Genomic DNA, 22,811 nt, shown 5'->3' with positions numbered 1-22,811 from the left:
TGAAATAAGAACAAATTTTGTGGTTCTTTTCTTCAAACGACTGAGACCATAACAAAAGTGAAATGGATAAAGAATATGATCGAATCATTTCAAGACAATTCGCACTTAATCAAAGAAGTGGCACACGATTTCGCACTTTTGATGGCGAGGACACATCTCCTGTCAGCAAAATGAGGCAGATCCACACAACAGAACTTAGAAATCAACACAGAAATCTTTTTCTTGATCAAGGAAGAAAAGGGATGTTAACACCAGAAAAACGAGCAATAGTTAATAAACTTGTGTGCTTTAAATTGAAATTAATAAAAATTTAAGAATTTAAAATTTTATTTTTTATTGTTTTTCAGAAAGAGCAATTTTTGATTCTTTTGAAACTGTCGACTTCTCAAGATTCACGTCAAATTTTTAATTGCTTCAGTGAAGTAATGAATATTCTTTGCATTGGTTTGCATCAGAAATGCAATTTGCACCTTATCACTTGCTCGATTATGTCATGTTTTTGAATTTTTCGATCAGGTGATAAAGATATTGCTGAAGTTCTTACTCCAGCCGACTTCACCAAATCAATTTTGCCATTTTTATCCAACACGCAAGAATTAAGTGTAGTTTGCAAGGCACTCTGCATCATTGCAATGTACAGTGTGAAAACTGACAATTGTTGATTAATTTTTAAATAAACAACCATCTCTTTATCAAATAAAGCTTCAATTTCTGTGAAATGTTGTGTGCATATATCACATTCTGGAATTCCTGATATACTTACTTACTTTCTTTCTGTTCCAAACAGTCCACTCAGAGAACAAGTATTTTTACTGATTATAAATTTTTTAATACAAATGTTGATTATGAATCTATTTTTCATGTTTATGCATCAAGGCTCTTCAATGCATTGCATACTTAATGGCAGGTCCAAAAGACATGCGCGAACGTCTTCTAAACCCGCAACTATTTGTTCTTCTTTCGTCAATCCTAGATGAAACTGCAAACATTCTTTCACAAGCCTTAAATTCTAGAAAGGAGCAAGAGTACAAAAACACTCACAGCAGCAAGCCTCCACGTGCCCAAGAAACTATTCCACCATTCGCACCACTCTCTGTCCCGTCACTGGCAGAACGCAACCAAATGGCAGAAGAATCAGATGAGAATTTACAAACAATCTCTCTATTTGGACAACCCAACTCGATTTTCAGTTCAGGCGGAGACGATTCATTTGAAGGCTCTGTTGAGAACACGTCAAGCAGCACAATCACTCCAATATCGTTCAACTTCTGCTGTATTCTTGCTCATCTATTCGCCAATATGACACAGGAGCCGATGAGTACGTCGTTGCAGAAGGAATTGTGCCCGCGCACCGTCTGTTTTTGTCAGATCTTTCTATATTGTGCAAATGCACTGGATAGCGAAGTATTTGAAGCATCGAGCATGATACTTCCGTTGGGCAGTGGTGTTGGAAATGAGCTGACGATGAACAAACTATTACATGTTTCAAATGAGCTGAAAAGGGAAAAAAGAAAAAAATACGAAGAAGGCAACAGAAAGTCTGCATTTTCTGCTGCATGTTATTCGCTTCGAGTGATGACGCATTTGATAAGCTTGCCAATAAGCGATCTATTTAAAGGAGATAGAAACGGAGACAAAGCAAAAGAAGGAGCATCGGCAGAAACACAGCGGCGTGGACGAGGCAAAGAAAAGAAAGGAACAGATTGCTCTGATGAACTTGCAGAGTATGCTGATGAAAAGAGCTGGAGCGATGATGATGGTGACGATGATGCAGGAAATGCTTCCAAGTTTGGAGGAAACGGACAGCAGGGCATATTTCCACTTGCTTCACAAGAGCACGAAAATGAAGTCAGCTGGGGGGACGATCCAATTGCCTCATTGTTCGGGCAAACTTCTTACTCCACTCAAAACGAATCGAAACTTTCCTTCACGAATTCCCCACCTTTGAATGTCTCTTTCACGTCAACTGCTCCCTCTGCTTCAGATCCTGATTTTTCATCGTCTTTGTCTTCTTCATCATCCACATCGTCTTCGTACCCTTTCCCGTTTGGCTCTTTGCCTTCAGTCAGCTCTCCATTCACAAATTATCAACCATCACAATCACTTCCTCCACCTCCACCACAATATTCTTCTTCCTCTTCTTCTTTTGCATCATCCACCACTTCCCCATTCACATCAACATTCACTTCTGCCACCCCTTCCACTTCATTCGCATCCTTATCTGCTTTCACACCCATGTCATCATCCACAACGTCATCCACATTCAACACTTCCACCACTTCAGCTTCTTCCACTTCATCCTTTACAAACCCTTTCTCTTCTGCTTCTGTCCAGGCAACTCCGCAATCATCTTACAACTCTTCATTCGATTGCAGCAGTGTTACTAGCTCGAATGCTTCTTCTTTAGGATCTGCATTGCATCTGCCACCTGTCTCATTTAGTTCAGCTTCAATTGCACCTTCTTTTGAAAGCAACTCAACTTCTTTGATGACTTCTGATTCAACTGTGCCAATTCCATTGGAAGAGCCATATTTCATTCAATCAATTAAAACTATATTGAAGTATAACATCATCTACAGTGCAACTCTTCTTTTGTGCCAACAATATCAATCACTTACGTCTTATCTCATCCCTTTTCTTGGCAACTGCATCGCAATAAACGAAAACGTGACAGAATTTATACTAAAAATGGGAGCGCTTAACATTGTTCTTTCTTTGCTTCCTCCATCAGTCAAAGATCCAAGTTCTGTTCCACACGAGTATCCTCATTCAAAACTGGCATTAGCAGCAATTAGAAAAGACGATATGAGGGAAATAAGTGCTTCACAAGCAATGTCTTCAACTTCTTCTTCACTATCTTCTTCTTCTTCCTTATTTTTATCTTCAACTTCAATGACTCCTTTCAACAATCCAATTGGCTTTGTTTCTCATCAGTTGCAGTCTGCTTCTCCCGTTTTTACATCTGCGTCATTTTCTACATTTTTGCTGCAAAGTCTTCCTTCAAAGTCATTAATCTCAGAGAAAACAACTCCTCCTTTCCCGCTTGCTCTGATACTCTGGATGCTGTCGAATATTGCTTCAGGATCTTGTCTTCAGCGTCAGTTCATTTTCGACAATGGAGTGATTGTATCTGTTCTGAATCTATTTACCGGCAAGCTATCTGAAACTTCTTCGTATTCCTCATCGTTCCCAACTGTCGAAATATTCAAAACATCAAAGCTGTCTTTTCCAGAGAAAGTCGAAGCACTTTGGGTTTTGTGCAATACGATTGATGGAAATGACGAGCAGCAATCGCTGGTTTTGGCACAGCTTTCAGATGCAATGATTTCTTCATCATCGACTGAGCACAGCTTGGAGTATGACAGCTCAGAGAATTCTGTGGCTACTCAGGTGAGGAACATCGCGAATTCTATGTATGTATGTCTTTTGATTGCATTGCTATGTGCGGGGATTGGAATCAGCGGGCATTCTGCTTCAGAGAAGTGCATCCTGACACTTGAACTACTTCTGGAGCACGGAAGACGTCTTGCACTCAGTCTTAACCAGGAGGAGATGGACAATGAAGAAAGAGGCAATAGAACTGGAATGGAGGAAGATATTGCAAAGATGCAACACCCCTCCACAATGGAAAGTGAGCCAGTGAGCTTGCCTCCACTTTTCACCCAAGCAGGCACTAACGATGTTGGTAATGGAATGATTGCAGAAGGCTCTAATGCGTCGATGAATGGAGAATCTCAACAACAGTCGCTTCCGAGTCATTTTGCAAACACATCCACGAGTGGAATGAGAGGAGTAATCGAGGAAGAGTCAGAGTTCGAATCTTTTGTACCAACAACACATGATCCTGTTATCAACACAAAGGATAATCCAATAGCTCAGCTTGTTGTGAGCTGTGAGGGTAATTCCGTACTCCAAGCTGCAGCAAACGAGGGCGAAGACGTTTTCAGAAGAGAAGGCATTACGCAGGATGCAAACAGCAATAAAAGCAGCATTCAGACCAAGGCCAGGTATTTATTGGATCGGTTCTTTGATTGGGTAGATGATGTTTAATCTTCAATGAGTGTGGGAGAAGATGCTCGCACTGAATTTTGAGTTATAGATTTGTTTGTCTATGTTTTGTTCCCAATAGAAACAATGAGCGATTAAAGTTATTCATTTTCTTTTTTCATTTTCTTCTTGATATGTTTGTAACGTGTGGATAGAAGTTTATTATACATTTATTTACAAGGTTCTGAAACATTCAAAGATAAAAATTTCATTGCTTAGTTATTTTGCAAATGCTCTTCATTTTCTTCATTTTCTGTTTTTCGGCTGTTTCGATCCTCATATTTCGTTTGTAAGTGAAAAACATCAGATGGAATAAATAGTTTTAAACTCATTATTTTTCACAGACAAAGGAATTTGCATAAATACCAACATCTTCATGAAAGATGGCTTTGTAAAAATTAATAAAATTTCGATTACAAAACAACAAACTGAAAAATGTTGAATAAACAATCTTATTTTCTCATGCAATTTGATAATCTCATCGATAAAGTGCTCTTTTTAATTTTTGGAAGTATAGCCTTGTTTCAAGGATCACTCCTCAATCATAACAAAGTAAATCCTTTTGTAAATGATCATATTACGAATAATTTGAAGCATTTTTCTATTTTTTGTCTTCTCCTTTAAAATTGTTTGTTTCATGTTTTTTCTTTCTCATTTTCATCCTCAATGTTTTTAAAACTTTCCTCAACTCTTCTTTCAAATTCAACAAAATCTCTCTCACTTTCTTTGTTGAGCATCATCTCTTCCTTTGCTCGTTTCAAAGCTAAAAACGCGTAAGCCTTTTGCCTGCGTTGATAGTGCCACAGTTTTTTCCATCCTCCTTTCAGCCATAAATCAATCTCTTTAATCTCGCAATGATTTTCTCCAAAGCAAACAATTCCTTCTTCTTTTGAACGAAGCAGCAAACTAACACCATCCGCAAAAACAGATTGAGAAAATGATTTTTCTGTTTGATGTTGCATTTCTTCTCCATAATTTGACACATTATCATCCTTTGGAGTGTATTCTGCACAAAGCATCAACACAATTCCGCACATTTTCAAATCAAGAACACGCCGCGGAGCTGATGGATAGTACAACAGCTGCACAATCCTGGCAAAATATCGAGCTGCTGCTGAAACAACTTTTTGCGAGAAAAAAGGCGAGAGGAAGACTCTTGGAGAAAAAGACAGATGTTGTGAAATATAATGAGACAAAGCAGTATGCGTTGAAGAAAGCGAAGGAGTAGATGAATATGTTGATGATGAAGTGGCTGAAATTGCTAAAGATGAAGCAGATTCATTTGACAACTCTTTAATGCACAAGTTGCTCTTCGTTGATTTTTCTTTTGGTGATATACCATAGCCTGCTTTTTGCTTGTCAGCTGAATGATTCAAAGATGATATTCGATTAACCTCAAACATGTTTGACACAACAAGCGAATTATACACAACTGTCACATATCCACCAACAGCTTCGACAAGAAGCTCATTGAACGGATGCAGCAACCTCTGAAACACGCGAATGGTCCCAAGAAATTGGGACAAAGCAAACTCTGGGAAATCAAGTGGAAGCTTCACTCCCAAGTTTTCGCATCTCACCCACAAGCGATTGAGTTGTCGGCAAGCATGCGACATTCTTTCATTAAATAGCATAGCTCGATTTCCTGCAATAATCTTATGCTTGATGGGATGATGTCGACAAAAATAAACATACTTATAGTCTCTGTAATCTGAGCTAAATGGAGATAAACTGAATGAAGACGTTTCCTTTGAAGAAAATACTGTCGATACAGAAACACAATTTTGTTCCACTTTTTCTTTGAGTGCGCCACCATCTTCATCTTCATTTAATTTGCGCAATCTTTTAATGACACTTTCAATTGATTCTTCCCCGTCGAAATCTGAAAGAGCCCTTTCAATCTCTCTTTCTTCGTTTGTAATACCAATACGAGCCTCTTCCTCTGCGGCTGTTTCTCCTTCCTTCCATTCATATGACTGAACACGCTCCAGCAATTGATCAAGATAATATGTGATATCTTCTTCTTCTTCTTCTTCTTCTTCTTCTTCCTCATCTTCTTCATCGCTCTTTTCATTTTCTGTTTGTTCTTTTTTCAGTCTTCCTTCTCTTTTGTCTCTTTCCTTCTCTCTTTCCTTCATCTTTTCTATCTCTTTCTTCACAACCGATGTTCTGACTTCTTTCAGTGGAGAGCCGCATTCCCAGCAGCACCAACAGGCAAGTACATCGTCCCATTCAACTCCGCTCATCATTCGCATCTCCCTCTCAGCCTCAAATATCGCTTCATCAACAGACACATACGGATGGACAGGCATTTTTCCCCCGAAAGAAGATAGAGACGACTTTTGCAGCTCTGCTGTTTTGTTAGATGATTCATTAAAAGAGCTTGATTGATTCTTCATTTCGGAAATTCTCTGCTTCATTACATCAAGTTCAACTTTGGAGTTTATTTCCTCTCCATAATCTGGCATTTTTGGTATTTCCCACTCGTTTAAAAAAGGAGTATGATTCATCTTTTGCCTTTTTGAAATCTTTCCTTCTGCCTTTTGAATGGAAATATTTTCTACTTCTTTCCTTTCAATTGCCACACACTGCTCTTTGCTCTCATCGCAAACTTCACTGTTATCCTCTTCACTGGAAGTATCATCCCTTTCCATCATTCCCCATGCGCCTCCAAATCCTCCATACTCATCAATTTCACCATAAAGCGTAGAGCTGTCTGTTACTTCAGATTCGGATGAAGTTTCACTTTCTGTTTCAATTTCATCTGAAGAATTACTGTTTCCTGATGATGAATGATCTGATTTCTCTTCATCGTTCATTTTTGCTCTCGCTTCCATCTTCTTTTTTCTTCTGAACATCTTTCTCTCTTTTTGTTTCTGCATTCTTCTTCTCTTCATAGCCTTTCTTCCAAAGCGTTCATCTAGCAACTTTGCATCTTCTGAAATTCCTGCTTTCCGCACACCGTTTCCAAACTTCTTCAAAAGCGTCCTCACACATCTTTCACACTGGCAACTGAAATGATAGCACCCTGAAAGTTCGCTCTGCCGCTGCTCCATCCGCATGTTCACGTCGCAGTAGTCCACAAATATCTCCTCCGCTGTCCGTATCGGCCGCAGAGACACAATCAGAATCCGCCCCTTGGAGTCGTGGCAGAATGCAGCGTTTGCTGCGCAAGAATGGTTGAACATTGAGCCAAAATGATAAACACCAAATCCAGTGTCTGGGAAAATGGTATGAGCATTGCAGTCGCAGATTCCTGATGCTTTCGCAATGACAGGGAAAAGAAGTTCTTTTAAAAACGAGCGGCAATTCTTAACTTCAGACAAAGACGATGAATTCTTTGTAGCATTTTCTGATTTTGCTTTCCATTTATCAAATAAACATATTAATTCTGCTTCTGTTTCTCCGTCTGAAAGAATATGTTGAAAAGATTTACTAGAAGATTCTTTCAAGCAACAATGTCGCGCAATTTCATCTTTGAAGAGTTTCTGCTTTCCACAAATTGCGCATTTATGCTTATGAATTCCATATTTCACAACTGTTTGACACATTCTCAATAACTCTTCATTTGCCGCCAGAGAAAGGCATGCCTCAATGCTTGCTCTGGATGTTTCGATAATTTCGTCAAGTTGTGATCCTTCATGACCTGTAAGATCAAATAATTTTTCAACTGGAGATAAATCCGAGAATGGTTGTACATGTGGGCAAGTGAGCGTATTTATTTGTTGTGATAAAATTTCATTATAATAAAGAACTGACAGAATACGAGCCAAATAAAGATCATCGCTGCTGCAAAAATTATCTAATGCTTCACAATAAGCTCTGCATTCAAAGCGATGAGAAAATAAGTCGGCATTTCTACATCTTTCGTTGCAATAAAAAACTTTTGAACATTTTTCGCAATGAACAGCTTCTAAAGCAAAGAAGTTGGAAAAAATACGAGTTAATGCATGCATTTTCATCATATTGAAGCAAACTTTCTAAATTTAGTTTGTCTGAGCAATAAGAACAATAATAAGATTGCTTTCCTGTGTAAAGCAAAAGAACAATTGCAGATTCTCTCAAAATCACATTTCCCGGATTTATTGGTTGCGTTGCAATTATTCCACGTCCCTTTTCGTTTGATTCATACACACAAAATGGACAGTTTTCTTTAAAGATTTTTTCTTTAAATTCCGACATTTTTTTATGATGGTCATGAATGTTAAAAATTATTTATCCGTTGTCAAATGCATCATGCTTGTTATATTTATGTTGAAATTGATGAAAATATTATAATATTCGGAATCAGAAAACCCATTAGATCGTGAAAATGAGAATATGTAATAAGTTTGTATTTTTTCCTTTTTGCTTGCATTGTAATGATATAACACGCGCATGAACAGGTGTCAAGGAACTGGACATACGTCTGATGAATGTACGGTTGATCCAAATGAGCCGAAAAAGATGGAGTGTTATAAATGCCATGGAAAGAATCATCTTGGAAGAGACTGCCCTTCTTTAAAGATGGACATTTGCTTTAATTGTGGATGCAGAGGTCATCATCATGTTTGCTATTTATTTAAGAAAAAAATGTTACGTTTAACTCAAATATCTTTCTTTATAAAAGCTTGACTGCCCATTTTCCACAAAACGAAAAAATCCTCCTTCACTCAATCCGTTGCAGCCTTTCCATCACGTTTTCGTTGATCCAGATGGAGAAATTCGTACGGTTCCAACAAAGCAATTGCTGGCTCAGAGCGTCTCTGGAGTTTGTCGAATAAACTTGCATTTATCACATTTCTTTGTTTTATTGATGACATCACTTTTAGGATATAGCATTTCCTGCATTAATTCCAAAATTTCCAATAAATACTCGAGAATTTAAATCTGGAGTGCAATCCGTGACTTCACAACAGCAAATTATCACCCCAACACTTTCTGCATTTAAAAACGAAAAATCAGCACTCCTATCAGAAAGCTCTAAGTTAAATGCTTCTTTACCTTCATTTCCAGAGCCTTCAGAAACTTATGAATTTACCCAACTATCTGCGCAACAAATTGATTCAAGTGTTCAGAGTGTTTTTGATACAACAAGGACTTTGGATCCGGCTTTGCCTGCTGAAAATTTAGATTTGAAGCTTAGCGAAAGTTTGGAAGCAGAATTTCCACCTCCGTCAGCTTCTGAAACGGTGAATGAAACAACAGTTTCTGAAGCACCGGTAAACAGATCAAATTCAACTCAAGGATCTGATGTTGTTTCGAGCGAAGGGTCATCCGCCCCAATTGCGTTCACACCACATTCTGTTGATATTTCTGATATCTTTGTTCCTGCCAGTCAAGTTAGTGAAGAAGAAAAGCAGTTGCTGTATCATTTGAAGAGCCAGCGGTATCTTCCAAAGCAATGGAAAGGAAAAGGTGGGCAAAGAGGAGGGTCTCATGCTCGCAGAGGAGGAGCTGAAAGGAATGTGAAAAATGCAAACATCACATCAACAGTAGCAGTTCAGAAGAAAGAGCAACAGCAGCATTCACAAGCGCAGGCTGTTGTGCCTCCTGTTGAACAAGCCTATCCTCTTTCAGCAACTCAGAGCACCCAACCAATTTTTGATCATCCGCCTGCTCCTGTTGCAGACACCACAAGGGCATACCGATCGCCCTCTGACCTGAATTCTGCAACACAGAAAACAGCCACAGAGCAGCCGGCATCGAGGTATTTGGCACAGCCAGATGGACTGCCCAAGTTCGGTCCGCTGGATAACAGTGCGTATCAATTGCAATCAAATTCAACATCTCCTGCCTTCGCAAACACACCCCCATCAGTTTCATCTGCAGACGCATCATCTCAGCAACCATCTGTTCTTCAAACGCCTTCAGGCGCAGCGTTTGCGCTTCCGATGACGTCTTCATTGTCTTCGTTGCCAAATGCATCTTCTTCACCTTCTTCAGCTCCCACTCAATTTGCTTCATCACAACTGCCACTTCAGCTATCCCTCCAAAATAGCCAGCAGCAGCTGGCGCCTCTGCTGCAGCCACTGCAACAGACATTTTCACCGTCCACTCAACAGCAGCAACAATTCTCTCAACTCCAGCAAGCCCAGCAATATTCTGGTGCTCAAATACAAACACCATCTGCGCTTTATTCTTTGACACCTTCGCAGCTGCTGTCGCTTCAGGCACCGTTTTTGGCATCAGCACCTGGATACCTGCAGAACTATACGTTTTCTCCTTTCTCTCTTTCTTTTCTTCTTCCCCAGCAGTCTCCATTCATTCCATCGCAGCAACTGCCCCAGCAACCACTTGGGATGAGCTCGAAAGAGGCAGAAAAACCAGGTTCCGCAACAATCGAGGAAGTGGCGTCTTCTCTTTCAAAAGTGGGCATTGGAACAAACACGGGGTCTTATCAAGAGCCTTCACCACAAAGTAACACTTATGCTGCTCAAACAGAAGCAGAAGCCAGCCCCGCAACTTATCAAGCTGCCTCTGGCACTCCGTTCTACACAGCGGCGTATTCATCAGTTCCATCTGTGCAAGTCGACTTTATTGCGCAGCCACTTCTCTCGGCACCTTCGCCTGTCCCGTTCACATCCAACATTTCACTGCCTCTTTCCTCGTCATAAGTTTTTATCCATTATATTCTTTATTTAATTCCGCCTCTGTTTGTTTGTTTATTTGCTTGTGTGCATGTGCATGTGCATGTGCATGTGTGTGTGTGTGTGTGAATAATAATTGGTTTGAAGAATTGTTCTGATTGAAGCATCGGAAAAGAAGGGTTTTTCAATAAAAGAATAATTTCAAATAATCAATTAGCTTTTTAACGTTGTTTTAATATTCAATTATTTTCTTAAAGTTGAACGTTTTTTGTTTTTCTTTATTCTTTTCTAACAAAAAAGAAGTGCAATTTATTTAAATCTTGATATTATGTGAAACTATTTCTGTATTTTTTTTTTACACTCTTTCTTTTTATTTTATTTTATTTTTTATTTCTTTGTTGTGTTATTATCAAAAACATCAATTTCTAATTTTTTTCCCTTCATTTTCCACAAATCAGTCTTGAAGCAAATATTGTATTGTGCCTGTGTTGCAATTATCTGGTCATTCAACACGTTCTGTTATACAATTAATCATATATGTATTTTCAATGAGTCTTCTTTGTGCTGATTTGATGAGTACTTCTCTTTGATTTTAAGACAATTGCTTGTGTGCATATTTTATACAACATTAGATATACAGTACAATTTTTGTTAAATATTATAAAATTCATATATTATAGGCTTTTTATTTTTGATTGATTTTATATTTTGCGTTTTCTGGTTTATAGTTATTGCTCAAAATGTTTCAAATTATTTTAAAGTTAAAAGTTAAAATTTTTCTTTTTGAAATATTCTTCATTCTCAGCGAGCTTTATTATATCACTTCATTTTTTCTGAACTCGTTTTTCTTTGTTGATAACACAAATGTTATTTGCACTTCATCCGCAAAAAGTAAAATTATCTTTCTCTTTTTTCAGTTGGAAGAATAATTTGAATTCCAAACCAAAATATCAGATTCAAAAAATGGCGAAAAGCTTATTGTGCTATCCACTTCTGAATAAAGCATGATTTTTTCAATTTTTGTGAAAGGATTAGATTTCAAAACAGAAAAAGTGGTTGGAAAAACAGTTGTAATATGTTTGTTAAATAATTCAAATTATTTCTTTCCCATGATTATTTCAAAGTCCACAATTTGCTTTTTTTTTCAGTTGAAAGTTTGTTGTTGGAATACATTTCCAATCCTAGCAATTGGCCATTTTCAATTTCTTCATGATCATTGTCACCCATATTTACAAAATTTCAAAGTGCAGGAAAAATTAAAATTCATTCCTGCATGTTGTCAATCATTCGTCTTGTAGCAATTCTGAGTTTTCACTTGAATGTCAATGCTTTTGAAGACAATTCTTTGGGATGTGAAAATGGAGAATCATCTTTTTTCGGATTCTCCAAAAACGATGAATATTCATTATCCAGTCCAAAATCGAATATTTCACAAAACAACAACAGTGAAGATCGATCCACTTATTTTCAAGATGATAGAATATTGGAGTTTTCTTGTTTGAAAACTTCGTTTTCATTGATGAACACATCCATTTCATTCTCAAAGTTGCAGCTTCAAACAAGAGGAGAAATAAATGTTGTTGATGGAACTGTATCCAACGTGATTGTTCTTGGGTGCATGATATTGTGCAACGATGAGAAAGCAAGTGGTCTGTTCAGAATTGTGCATGGAAGAGCACTGTTCAACAACATATCATTGAACACAAAAAGTCAAAGCCACCAAATTCCCCAATTATTGGTGTCTGAGCATTTATCCAACAAGAAATGGATTGGGAATGATTTTGAAGCAATCTCATTGTCATCTTCAGCATTTAATGATCTTGTATTTGAAAAGGCTCCGATTATTGAATCCTCACATTCATCTTCTTTGAACATTGCCAAATGTGTCTTCTCAAACATTTCTTCCACTCAAAAGAAGAATCCATTTTGTTCAGGGACATCAGAGCTTCAGAAAGGAAATGGAGCATTCATCATTTCTGGATGTGAATTGCGTGGTGTTGAAAATGTGTTTTATGGAGGAATAGGAGACCGAAATCATGCATTGCATGTTTTCAACACAAGTGTGATGCATTGCGCCAGAACAATGAACAATGGCTCGAGAGTGGAACTCAAAGAGGATTGGAGCTTTGAATACACCGAATTTGTCAATCAGCATGTCACTGATTATTCGGCAATAGATGAGGGATTTCACACTTGTGGAGGAGCCATCTTATTCAATGGTCCTTCATCTACACTGAGTGTGGAGAGCTGTATATTCATGGTTTGATACGTTTTTTGTTTTCAATCAAAAAATGATTGAAGTTACTAAATTTTTATATTTTTTGTTTGTTTTTTCTCTTTTCTTTTTATTTTTTGAATAAAGAACTGTTCCTGCAGCAGATGGGGAGGAGGAATTTGTGTTTTTGAATCTTTGAGCACAAGGATAGGGAACTGCACATTCGATCATTGTGTTGGAAAAAGAAACATTAATAATACGGGTTCTCATGGAGGATGTGTTTTCATTAGCGTCTCACATTGTTATGATGTTGTTCATTCAATTGCAAAAAATGGTTACGCATCGTGGTCTGGCGGAGCATTTTTCTTTAATTATGGAAGTACTTCCACATCAACAGACTGTAATTTGAATTTTCTCGAAAATGGATCGCCAATTCTTTTATTCAATGTCACATGTGCAAATGAAACAGTTGATAGTTCAAGAGGAGGTGGATTATATTATGAAAACAATGCTCCAAAATTTTTCAAAATGAGTGAATGTATTTTTCAGAATTGCTCTGCAAAGAATTCAAATGGAGGAGGAATTTGGATTAATGTCAGCCCACTTGAAATGAATTCAAAGTTTTGTTTCTATTGCTTCTTTTTCAATAATTCCGCTTCACAGGCATCAGATGTTTATTTGAACGATCTTGATGAAAAGATTAAAGAAAATCCGTTTGTTGAATGTTATTCCTTGACAGATGGAGAGAGCAGATGTGTAAGTTCCTCATTAGACACAAAGAATGATTGGCTGCCAAATGGATTTCTTGTGAGATATGTCATTCCAGATGGAGGAAACAACAATGCGCTCTGTGGATTAACTGTTGAGGATGGCTGCAGCTCATTGAAATTTTCATTGGAAGACACATTAACAAAGAGCAGATGCAGAATCATGCTGATCGAGGGAACTTATGAAATGGATGAATCAAATGGATTCGTTGTGTTTGGGAAGAGAATTTCTATTCAAGGGAGAGGAAAGGATCTGACTCAACTGAATCCAGTCCAGGTTGGAGCAGATCAAATGTTTCTGAGTGTTGATGATGGGATATGCAAACTGTCATCTTTGAGCATTGTGTTTGACTCACATGAAAGTTCAAGGTTGTTCAGATTAAGCTCCTCAAATTCTCAATTATTACTCCAAGGGCTTGTCATCAGCACCCCATTGAATCAGGAAGGCCTTCCCTCAAAAGAATATTTGAACAGTTTGTTTGAGGTGAATTTTGCCAACTTTCGAATGACTGATTGCATTGTCAAGAACATCTTGTCCAAGGCCAGTCTCTTTCAAAAGACCTCTTCTGCTTCATTGTTGTTGCTGTCTTCATCTTCTTCGCTTCCAAACAGCGATGAATGTTTTGTTGCCAATTCCAACTTTTCACATGTGACAAAAACAGAAGGGGATGGAGCAGTGTTGTCAAAGACAATCAGTGAGGGAGAGTCATTTTGTCTGTGGAACACCACAATCGAGAACTGTGAGTGTCCGAATGGGAATGGAGGAGGGATCAGGATTGACATGACATCATCCACAAGCACCTTCAGAATGGGATCCTCCTCGTTTCCAACCACACTCGATTCATGTTCATGCAGCAAGTGCGGAGGAGGATTGTATCTTTGGCTGGGGGATGGAGCATCAGACTTTGTGATTTCATCAGTGAGTTTTGTGGATTGTGAGGCAAGAGAGGGAGGGAGAGATATCTTTGTGAATGGGAGCAACATGAATGGCGAGACAATCAATTTGGAGAAGATTAGTGTTTCACTGAATGGGCTGGGATTTGAAGAGTTGATGGGTTTTGATAGAAGTCTGAGTGAGATGGAAATGTTTCCTTTGAATGTGTTTTTGGAGTCATTCCAACCACCAGCACATGTTGGAGGAACTGAAGGAAACTGGGTTTTTGATTCTTGTTTTTGTGGATTCAGCTTCTTCCCATGTCAGACGATAATGCATGCTGCTCAGCTCAGATTTGGCTCATCACAAAGGCAGATTGTTGTTGGAGAGGGATATGAGCTGGATGAGGAGATGATGATGGATGGACAAGTTTGGAACATCTCATGTGAGCAAAAGGGGATGGTTGTTGATGTGCATGAACCACAAGCAGATCTCTCCAATAAATGGCTGGTGAGTGTTTTTACAGAGTGTTCAATGTACAACATCTGCTTCTCTCTTCCTTCTTCTCTCTCAGATGCCCACTCTTTCATCACACTCCCCGCTTCCACTTCCTCTCTCACTCTCTCAAACTGCTCATCAATGAATTCATCTTTTGAGTCAGGGAGTGTGATTGGATTCTGCTTTGTGAGTGTGGTTGGAGGGGAGTTGAAGATGGAAATGTTTGAGACAAAAGGAGCAATGGTGTTTTCATCGCATTCGTTGATTGAAGGGAAGGGGAGCAGTTTTGTTGCGAATTGTGTTGAATGTGTTTTTGAGGGAATCACAAAAGAGAATGGAAATGGAGCTTGTGTTTGTGTTTGTGTTGAGGATGAGACAAATGCCCATGAGTCAGAAAAGAAACAACTGATAATTGACAACTGCACATTGAATGGATGTTGGGCAAAGGGAAGCAGAGCAAAAGGGGGAGGAATGCATGTGTGTCTGAGAGGCAATGATGAAATGGTTGTGAATGGATCATCGAAGTTTGAAGGGTGCTGTGCAGGAAAGAGGGAAGAAGGAGAAGAGGATGGTTTGGGAGGAGGAGTGTTTGTTCAAGTGGGAGATGCAGAGTGTTTGTTGAGTATTGAACAAGGAGTGCAGTTTTCGAGTGAGAAGGAGAACATTGCAAGAGATGGGAAAGATGTGTTTGTCTGGTGTAGGAATGGAGTTCAGTTGGAATTGTTGATCAACACATCTTCATTCGGGTTCTTTGATCATTCAATTCTCCCATCAGATGGAGCAAGGCTGAGTGGATGTGAAAATGGAGAGGATGATCCCATCATTCCTCTGCATGTGTATTTGTGCTCCATGCCAAGTCCAGTGATGGTTGATGGAAGAGAAGGAGTGGATCACACAAAATGTGGATTTCCTTTGTTCTGTTGCAGATCGATTGATTACTGTGCCAACAAGAGGGTTTCACAAACAATCAATGAGATTGAAGTTGCATCAACTTCCTCAATCAACACACAAATCTCGGTGGCTTTGTTCCCTCTTCTTCTCTCATCATCTTCTTCCTCTTCAAAAGAAAGTGAAATAACTGTGAATGTGAGTGACAATGGAGAAGTAACACAAGATGGCTTGATTCAGTGCAGCAACAGTCTGTCCATTTCAGGGCTCAGCTTTGTTCTTCCAAGAGCATTCCAGCAGAGCAGAAAGGCGTTTCTTCAATCTTCATCTGCACTCAGCCTTTCTATCTGTTCCATCTCCTTTACTGAAGAACAAGATTCTGAGGGAATTACCATTTCTGTTATATTGGTGGAAAGGGGGGATCTGACGCTCAATGAATTCTCAATGAATTCAGAAGTTGAGTTTTCGATTTCTTCTCCAATCTCAATAACCAATGGAGAAAACATCACAATCAAGAAATCTGAGATCCTTTGGATCAAGCACTCGGGTGGTGATGGAGGATGGCTGAGTGTGACTGGGATGGATGAAGGAGCCAGTTGGATAACAGTTGATAATTGCACAGTGAATTCATCGTGTGTCCAGGGAAACAACCTCAAGGGAGGAGGAATGCTGATTGAGCTGGCAAAGGTTTGTGAGTTGAAGTGCAACAATACAGAAATGAGTGGTTGTAGAGTTCCTGAAGATGACACAGAAACAGAAACTGAAACTGAAAGAGAAGCAGGTGGAAGAGGACTTGGTGGGGGTATATTTCTATCATTGGAGGATGAAGCAATTCAGTTTGCTCTTCGGGATATGAAGTTTGTGGGGTGCTGTGCCTGGAAAGGGAAGAATGTGTTTGTGAATGGGAGCTCTCTGGATGAGGTTGTGGATTCAACACATTTCTGCTGGGAGATGAGCGAGAAGGAGAAGTCATCGATGGAGGAGCTGTGTGGGTGGGAGAGAGGCAGCACAGGGATTGGGTTTGTGATTCCGCTTGTGGTGTATCTGTGGTGCAACTTCAGTGGGAGTGGGTTTGTCGATGGGGAGGAAGGAGGAGACTTCAGTGGATGTGGATATGCCGTTGCTCCATGCAGATCAATCTCCCATCTCATCTCCCTCAAATTCACCACACTCCCTGGAAGTGCTTCTGAAGATGAAGAAGATAACCTGTCCATCTCAGTGTCTCACATTTCTTCACTCACCTCTTCCCTTTCCCTTTCGCCTTCTGTTGAATCAGAACAAATCTCAATGGAAATCATTGGGAAAGACAATGAGTCAGGGATTGGCGTGAGTGATTATCCCGTTGGAAGTGAAGAATGGATGATCCATTCGACCATCCATCTTTCATTTGAGGTTCTCTCCTTCCACATCCCAACAGCATTTGCCCATCACAGAACATTCATCAGATCCTCAACTTCCTCATCGCTTCTCCAAATGAAGCACTGCTCTTTCACCCCTCAAAGTTCAAGTGAGCCTGTCTCATTCACTTTGTTGAGTGTTTCAGAGGGAAGCTTGTTGATTGACAATTGCACATTGTACTCGTTCTCATCCACTCACCCATTTCTCCTTGTTTCACTTCCTTCTCAGTCAATCACCCTTTCCAACATGACAGTCTCGAATGTCTCGACATCTTTGTGCTCTCTTGTGTCATTCGAAAGAACACCATCTCATCTGCCTGTGAATTCATCTGCTCACAATGAAGTGTCAGACAAGTTTTGTTGCTCCCTCCAAATCCAGTCATCCTCATTTGCCAACACCACGTGCTCTGGTGACAGTGCAACCATTCTTTGCCTCGGAGTGTTCGATGTTGTGGAGAGTGTTGTTGAGAAGTGCACATTCAGCCGGTGTGTGAGCGAGGCGAGTGAAAGGGGAGGAGCACTGATGATGTGTGTGAAGAGCGAGGAGTCATCGGTGGAGGTGAGGCAATGCTCATTCACACTGTGCAGGTGCTCGACTGTGGTTGGGAGAGGAGGCGGAATGATGTTTGATTGTGTGGATCCCTCATCACCAGCACCAGCACCAGATGGCTCACTGTTTCTCCCGCTGAAGATTTCAGAGATCCGATTCACAATGAATGATGCACTGGTGGGGAAGGATATATTCATCAACTGCCAGTCGATCGAGCAGCAGATCAACGAAACACTCTTTGCCCTCGACTTCTCCCAGGAGTCGCTCCAGTCAAACAAGTCCATCTGTGCGAGTGATGCTGATGAGCAGGATGTGGACTTGATCCCCTTGATCACCTTCTTGTATGCACCCCAGATCTTTGTGTGTCTCGATTCGGCAGACACTCGCCAGTGTGGATTGCCAACAAACCCCTGCCAGAGCATCTCATCTGCTGTTCACCACATCCAGCCAGGACTGCTCAACATCATTTTCATCAACACCTCATCCACCTTCCTCTCAGAGACAACTGTGCATGGGCTGTCCATCCTGCCTTCGACAAAGCAGCAGGCAACAGTCCAGCTGAGCACAACCATTCCACACACAGGAGATGCCCAGAGTGTGGTTCTGTTTGAGGAGGATTGCACAGTTCGCAACTGCCTGATATCATTTGCTTCTTCGTTTGAGGCAGCACACTCAGCTGTATTCGCTGAATCATATGGATCGTTGGAAGTGTCTCAGTGCACATTCACAGCAGGCGATGCCTTGTTGGAGCTGGATTCACATGTGATGGCTGTTTGGGGAGGAGTTCTGAAGATGAGTGAGACATCATTCAGCTGGCTGTCTTTTGCAAAATCCTTGCTTTTATTTTCTGATGAATCAGAAATTGTGCTTTCCCAAATGACTCTGGAGTCTCTCACATCAACAGCTGATGTTGTTGCAATAGGATCGAGTTCGAGCGTCTCGATTGAAAAAATGAACTGTTCCAACATCTCATTGAACAATGGCTGTCTGATCTCAACGAACAAGGAAGAGCTGAACATGAATGGAAATGGAAGAAGAAATGATGAAGATAAGGAAAGTCTCAGAATATCTGCAGCAGTTTTTGAGAATATTTCATCAAATGAGAACAGCAATAACAACAGGAGTGTTGTGAGGATTGAGAGTGACAAATCAAATGTGAATCTGATTAATTGTTCATTTTCTTTTTGTCTGCTTTCAGCTGAGAAAGGAAGCCAGTTGTCTGTTTCAGACAGTTCAGATGTGTCTGTTGTGTCGTGTCTGTTTGATGGCAAAACAACAGATGATCCAGTCAGCCATCAGAAGAAAAATGCTTTTGGAGAAGATGAAGAAGAAAATGAAAAAGAACTTAACCAATTATGTGGTTGGAATGGATCTGTTGTGGATGTGACGTCAAGCAATGTGACAATGAAAGACACCACAATCAGCAACTCGAAGAAAGGAGGGCTTTCGTTATCAGGTGGATGTGTTGAGATATCTGAAGGAAAATTTGAGGGAAACAATCCATCAATTCAGAATTATCCATCAGCAAGAAGGAACATCCTGTGTGAAGGCTCGTCAGAATTGAGTGTTGTGAGTTTGAAGGGAGGTGATGGAGTGAAAGATAATTCCTCGTTGTGGATATTGGATGGAGGATGTTCATTGGAAGGGATTGCAGGAGAAAGGGCATCTCCCTTTTTCATCCCGAAGGTGGAGAGTGTGTCAGCTGAAAAGTCAGGGGAGAAGGTGAATGTTGTGTTCAGAGGATCACTTCTCCTCCCTTGCAATCTCTCATTCGAAACAGTTGCAGCAGAAGGAGATGAGGAAGTGGTTGAAAAGCATTTGTTTGATTCAAGCGGTTTCATTTCAGAAGAAGAGGTGCATGGGTCTGTTCCTGTGGAAACAATTGAAGGTGTGACAAGTGAAGCAGAAGTGAGGGTGTGTGTTCTGTTTGGGAGTGCTGATTCTCCATCCGCAACTGAGGCATTCATTCTGAAGAACAAGAGCATCTCAGAATCAAAAGGAGATGAAAGAATCGTTGAAGGAGGAAAAGATGGAAAATCATGGGCCTTTGTTATTGCAGTTATATTCGTTGTTTTATTCCTTATTGTTCTGATTGTGTCCATAATTGTCACGGTTCGATGGAAAAAGCAAAAGAGGAGAACTGAAGAATTAGAAGAGATTGTGAATGACACAGTGAAGAAGGACCCAAAGGCATTTGAGATGGTTACGATGGAGATGTCTCCTGAAGAGCAGTGGAGGAGAGCAGAGAGGGAGGCTGAAAAGAAGAATGAAGAGAGGATAAAGAAGAGAGTTTATGAGAAAAGCTTGGGACATTCGGAGTCATCTGAGCATCTTCTGTCTGAGAGTGGATCAACTGAATATATCTTGGGAAGGGATTCAGATAAGATTCCTGAATGGGCATTGGAGAAAGTTGATGAGAAAGAAGTTGAGGAGGAAACGAGAAAGAGATCACCATCACCTTCCATTTCATCCACTTCAACAACTGATTCAGATTCAACATTTGTTCGATCAGAGAGTTTGTGTCCAACCACCTCATCCATGTCGAATCTGGTGGATGCAATTGCCTGTTCATCAGTGTTTGAAAAGCTGATAGTGGATCTGAGAGATTCGCTGTTCATGCTGCTTCATGGAAGGAATGAGAAGAAGGAGATGGCGATAGGCACTTTGCAGGAGAGAGAACACACAGCTGCCCAGGTGTTGTTCTGGGTGGCGAATGGGGCACTCCACTCACTTGAGAATGAAGAAGACGAGCTGTCATCTCTTGCCAATCTGAGTCCTCACATTGTGTTGTTCTCGGAGCACATGATCATCTGCATTGCCAAGCATTCCGACTTCTCTTCAGATGATTCAGATTCCTCATCCATCTCCTCCGCCTCCACGATCATCACATCTTCCTCTGACTTCTCATCTGCCAACAGGAATGGTCGAGGTTCACCACCACCTTCATCAGCCTTTGAGGATGAGGATGACAACAGGAAGGAGTGCCTGAGGTGGAAGGCACCAGAGCTGCAGATGAACAAGAAGATGGGAGCAACAAAGGAGTCCGTTTCATTCTCGATTGGGATGATGTTGTGGGAGTGCCTGACCCTGAAGATCCCGTTTGGAGAATATGAGGCAGTGGTGGCTGGGCAGAAGATTGTGAATGGGGAGAGGCCAGACATAAAGGGGGTTTCAGGGAACACATTCGAGGCAGTTGTGAAGAGCTGCGTGTCAGAGAGAGGATGCGAGCGTGTGGAGCTGAATGTGCTGAAGAGAGAGTTTATCCAGCACTTTCCTGCAGGCACAGTGATAGTGACGATGTCAGATGCGATTGGATACAACATGATGTCAGAGGAAGAGGAGTTGAGTGTGTCAGCAGAGGCAAGAAAACTGATTGAAAGCATGAACAAATGAAGAAGAGAAGGAGTTTGTTGGTTAATAATAAGATGGAGATTGTTTTGATTTTTCGTTATTCTGAAAATGAAATGAGGTCTTTTTTTACTAAAAAAATGCATCAATTGTTGTTTTCTGTTTGTGGCGTGCTTGCTACGACTTCAATTGGGTTATGAAGCAATTTCTTGTTCATTGAATTGTTTTTTGTGGATGTGAATGCGAACTATTAGATCTCTAGGGTGCATATTTTATCTTGACCTCAATTTTTTATCTCAACCCTATTAATTTGAAACTTATTTTTGCTTTGTTGATTTGTGAAAAGGCTAAAAACAAAAACAAAATAAATAGACTTTTTGATATTTTTGTTTTTCAGAATTCTGTTCAAAAATTTTTTGAGATTTTTATGTTCAAAAAAATATTCAAAAATTTTATTATTTTAGGACCCAGATCAAAGACTTGCTGGCTTTGAAGCGAATATTTTATACTGAACGTTTTAAGCCACAACATCATAATTCTACACTCCTATATTAATATTTTAACTTGTTTTTCACTTTTTCAATTTTATTTTTGACCTTTTTTTCTCATATCACTGTTTTTGCTTAAAACACGATTTTTTTAATAAACAAGTGTTTGAGTCAAATTTTATTTAAATGAAAAAAATACTCAAAGTCTTGATTATCGTTTATTTGTATTAAGTTTTGAAATGAAAATGAACTTTTCTAGAATATTAACTAAAAAGCAAGTATGTATGATTTTTTTGTTATTTTAATTACCAAACATATACAAACAAATAATCATTTTTTCACACAAGAATCGTTTTATTTTAATAATGTTTATTTATCATTTCAATAGATTTCAAAACAAATTCCTATATGTCCTTTAAATCGTGTTTTTTGAAAAAATGTATGAAATGAGAAAAAATGTTAAAAAAACAAGTTGAGAAAGTTTGAAACAACTAAATCATACAAAAAAAGAAACATTGTATTATGATTTGAAAGCTCAGAACTTCTGATAATAAGTATTCGCTGGAAAAGCAGCAAGTCAATGATCAAAACATAAAGTTTTTATTATCCTCGATCCTTTTGAAAAACAAGAAATATTGAAAAAAAAATATAGAATAAGGAAATTGAAACATTTCAAACATTTCTGGTTATTTTTTATTTATCGCAGACTTGTGCAAAGCTAAAAGCATTGCAAAAAAGAAAAAGGTCAAGATAAAGAAAAAAGGTCAAGATAAAATTATAGCCCTATTTAATTATTTCTCATGTTGAATTTTTTGTTATGAGTGGAATTCATTGAGTTTTGAAATTTGATTGTCGAGAAAAGTGAATTCAAGTTTTGAAAAAAGGAATAGACCTATTTTCTATTGGAATGATCTTTTTTTTTTCCAAAAAACATCATCTCAAACAAAATAGAAATTGTTAATAAGTTCAGATAATGAATGAGAAATTCTATTTCCAAATGCAACATAGTCTTAAATACAATCATTACAACAGCAGTATTTGAAAATGGTTTCAAGATAAAAGATTTGTCGAATGACAATTCGATGAAGGAAATATCAACAAATTTTCGATTAATGAAAGAACATTATCAAAAAGAATTGCTATCACAGAATATCGAGCAAACACAAGTCT

The 22,811-nt window shown here is 39.3% G+C and overlaps 4 protein-coding genes across 4 annotated transcripts; 3 read left to right on the top strand and 1 right to left on the bottom strand.

Annotated features, from left to right (window-relative positions):
- Positions 1 to 62: 62 nt before the first annotated feature.
- MONOS_4627 (uncharacterized protein) lies at positions 63 to 4,050 on the top strand (the record flags this gene model as incomplete). The annotated part of the gene is made up of 5 exons (XM_067874718.1): positions 63 to 281; positions 348 to 444; positions 517 to 639; positions 703 to 803; positions 877 to 4,050. The coding sequence occupies 5 exons, from the start codon at positions 63 to 65 to the stop codon at positions 4,048 to 4,050; spliced, it is 3,714 nt and encodes a 1,237-aa protein (XP_067733237.1).
- Positions 4,051 to 4,682: 632 nt separating this feature from the next.
- MONOS_4629 (putative SET domain) lies at positions 4,683 to 8,240 on the bottom strand (the record flags this gene model as incomplete). Its single annotated transcript, XM_067874719.1, has 2 exons — positions 8,025 to 8,240; positions 4,683 to 7,960 (listed from the first exon to the last, which is right to left on the bottom strand). The coding sequence occupies exons 1-2, from the start codon at positions 8,227 to 8,229 to the stop codon at positions 4,683 to 4,685; spliced, it is 3,483 nt and encodes a 1,160-aa protein (XP_067733236.1). The 5' UTR covers positions 8,230 to 8,240.
- Positions 8,241 to 8,348: 108 nt separating this feature from the next.
- On the top strand, positions 8,349 to 11,582 carry MONOS_4630 (uncharacterized protein). Its single transcript, XM_067874721.1, has 4 exons — positions 8,349 to 8,376; positions 8,433 to 8,595; positions 8,657 to 8,797; positions 8,859 to 11,582. The coding sequence occupies exons 1-4, from the start codon at positions 8,360 to 8,362 to the stop codon at positions 10,641 to 10,643; spliced, it is 2,106 nt and encodes a 701-aa protein (XP_067733235.1). The 5' UTR covers positions 8,349 to 8,359; the 3' UTR covers positions 10,644 to 11,582.
- A 553-nt stretch (positions 11,583 to 12,135) lies between these two features.
- MONOS_4631 (uncharacterized protein) lies at positions 12,136 to 21,793 on the top strand (the record flags this gene model as incomplete). The annotated part of the gene is made up of 2 exons (XM_067874722.1): positions 12,136 to 12,876; positions 13,495 to 21,793. The coding sequence occupies 2 exons, from the start codon at positions 12,136 to 12,138 to the stop codon at positions 21,196 to 21,198; spliced, it is 8,445 nt and encodes a 2,814-aa protein (XP_067733234.1). The 3' UTR covers positions 21,199 to 21,793.
- Between the last annotated feature and the right edge of the window lie 1,018 nt (positions 21,794 to 22,811).

This window comes from Monocercomonoides exilis, assembly GCF_001643675.1.
Source record: "Monocercomonoides exilis strain PA203 chromosome Unknown scaffold7-2047599, whole genome shotgun sequence".
In the NCBI taxonomy this organism is placed as follows: domain Eukaryota; phylum Preaxostyla; order Oxymonadida; family Polymastigidae; genus Monocercomonoides; species Monocercomonoides exilis.
This window is presented reverse-complemented; position numbering and strand designations above follow the sequence as displayed.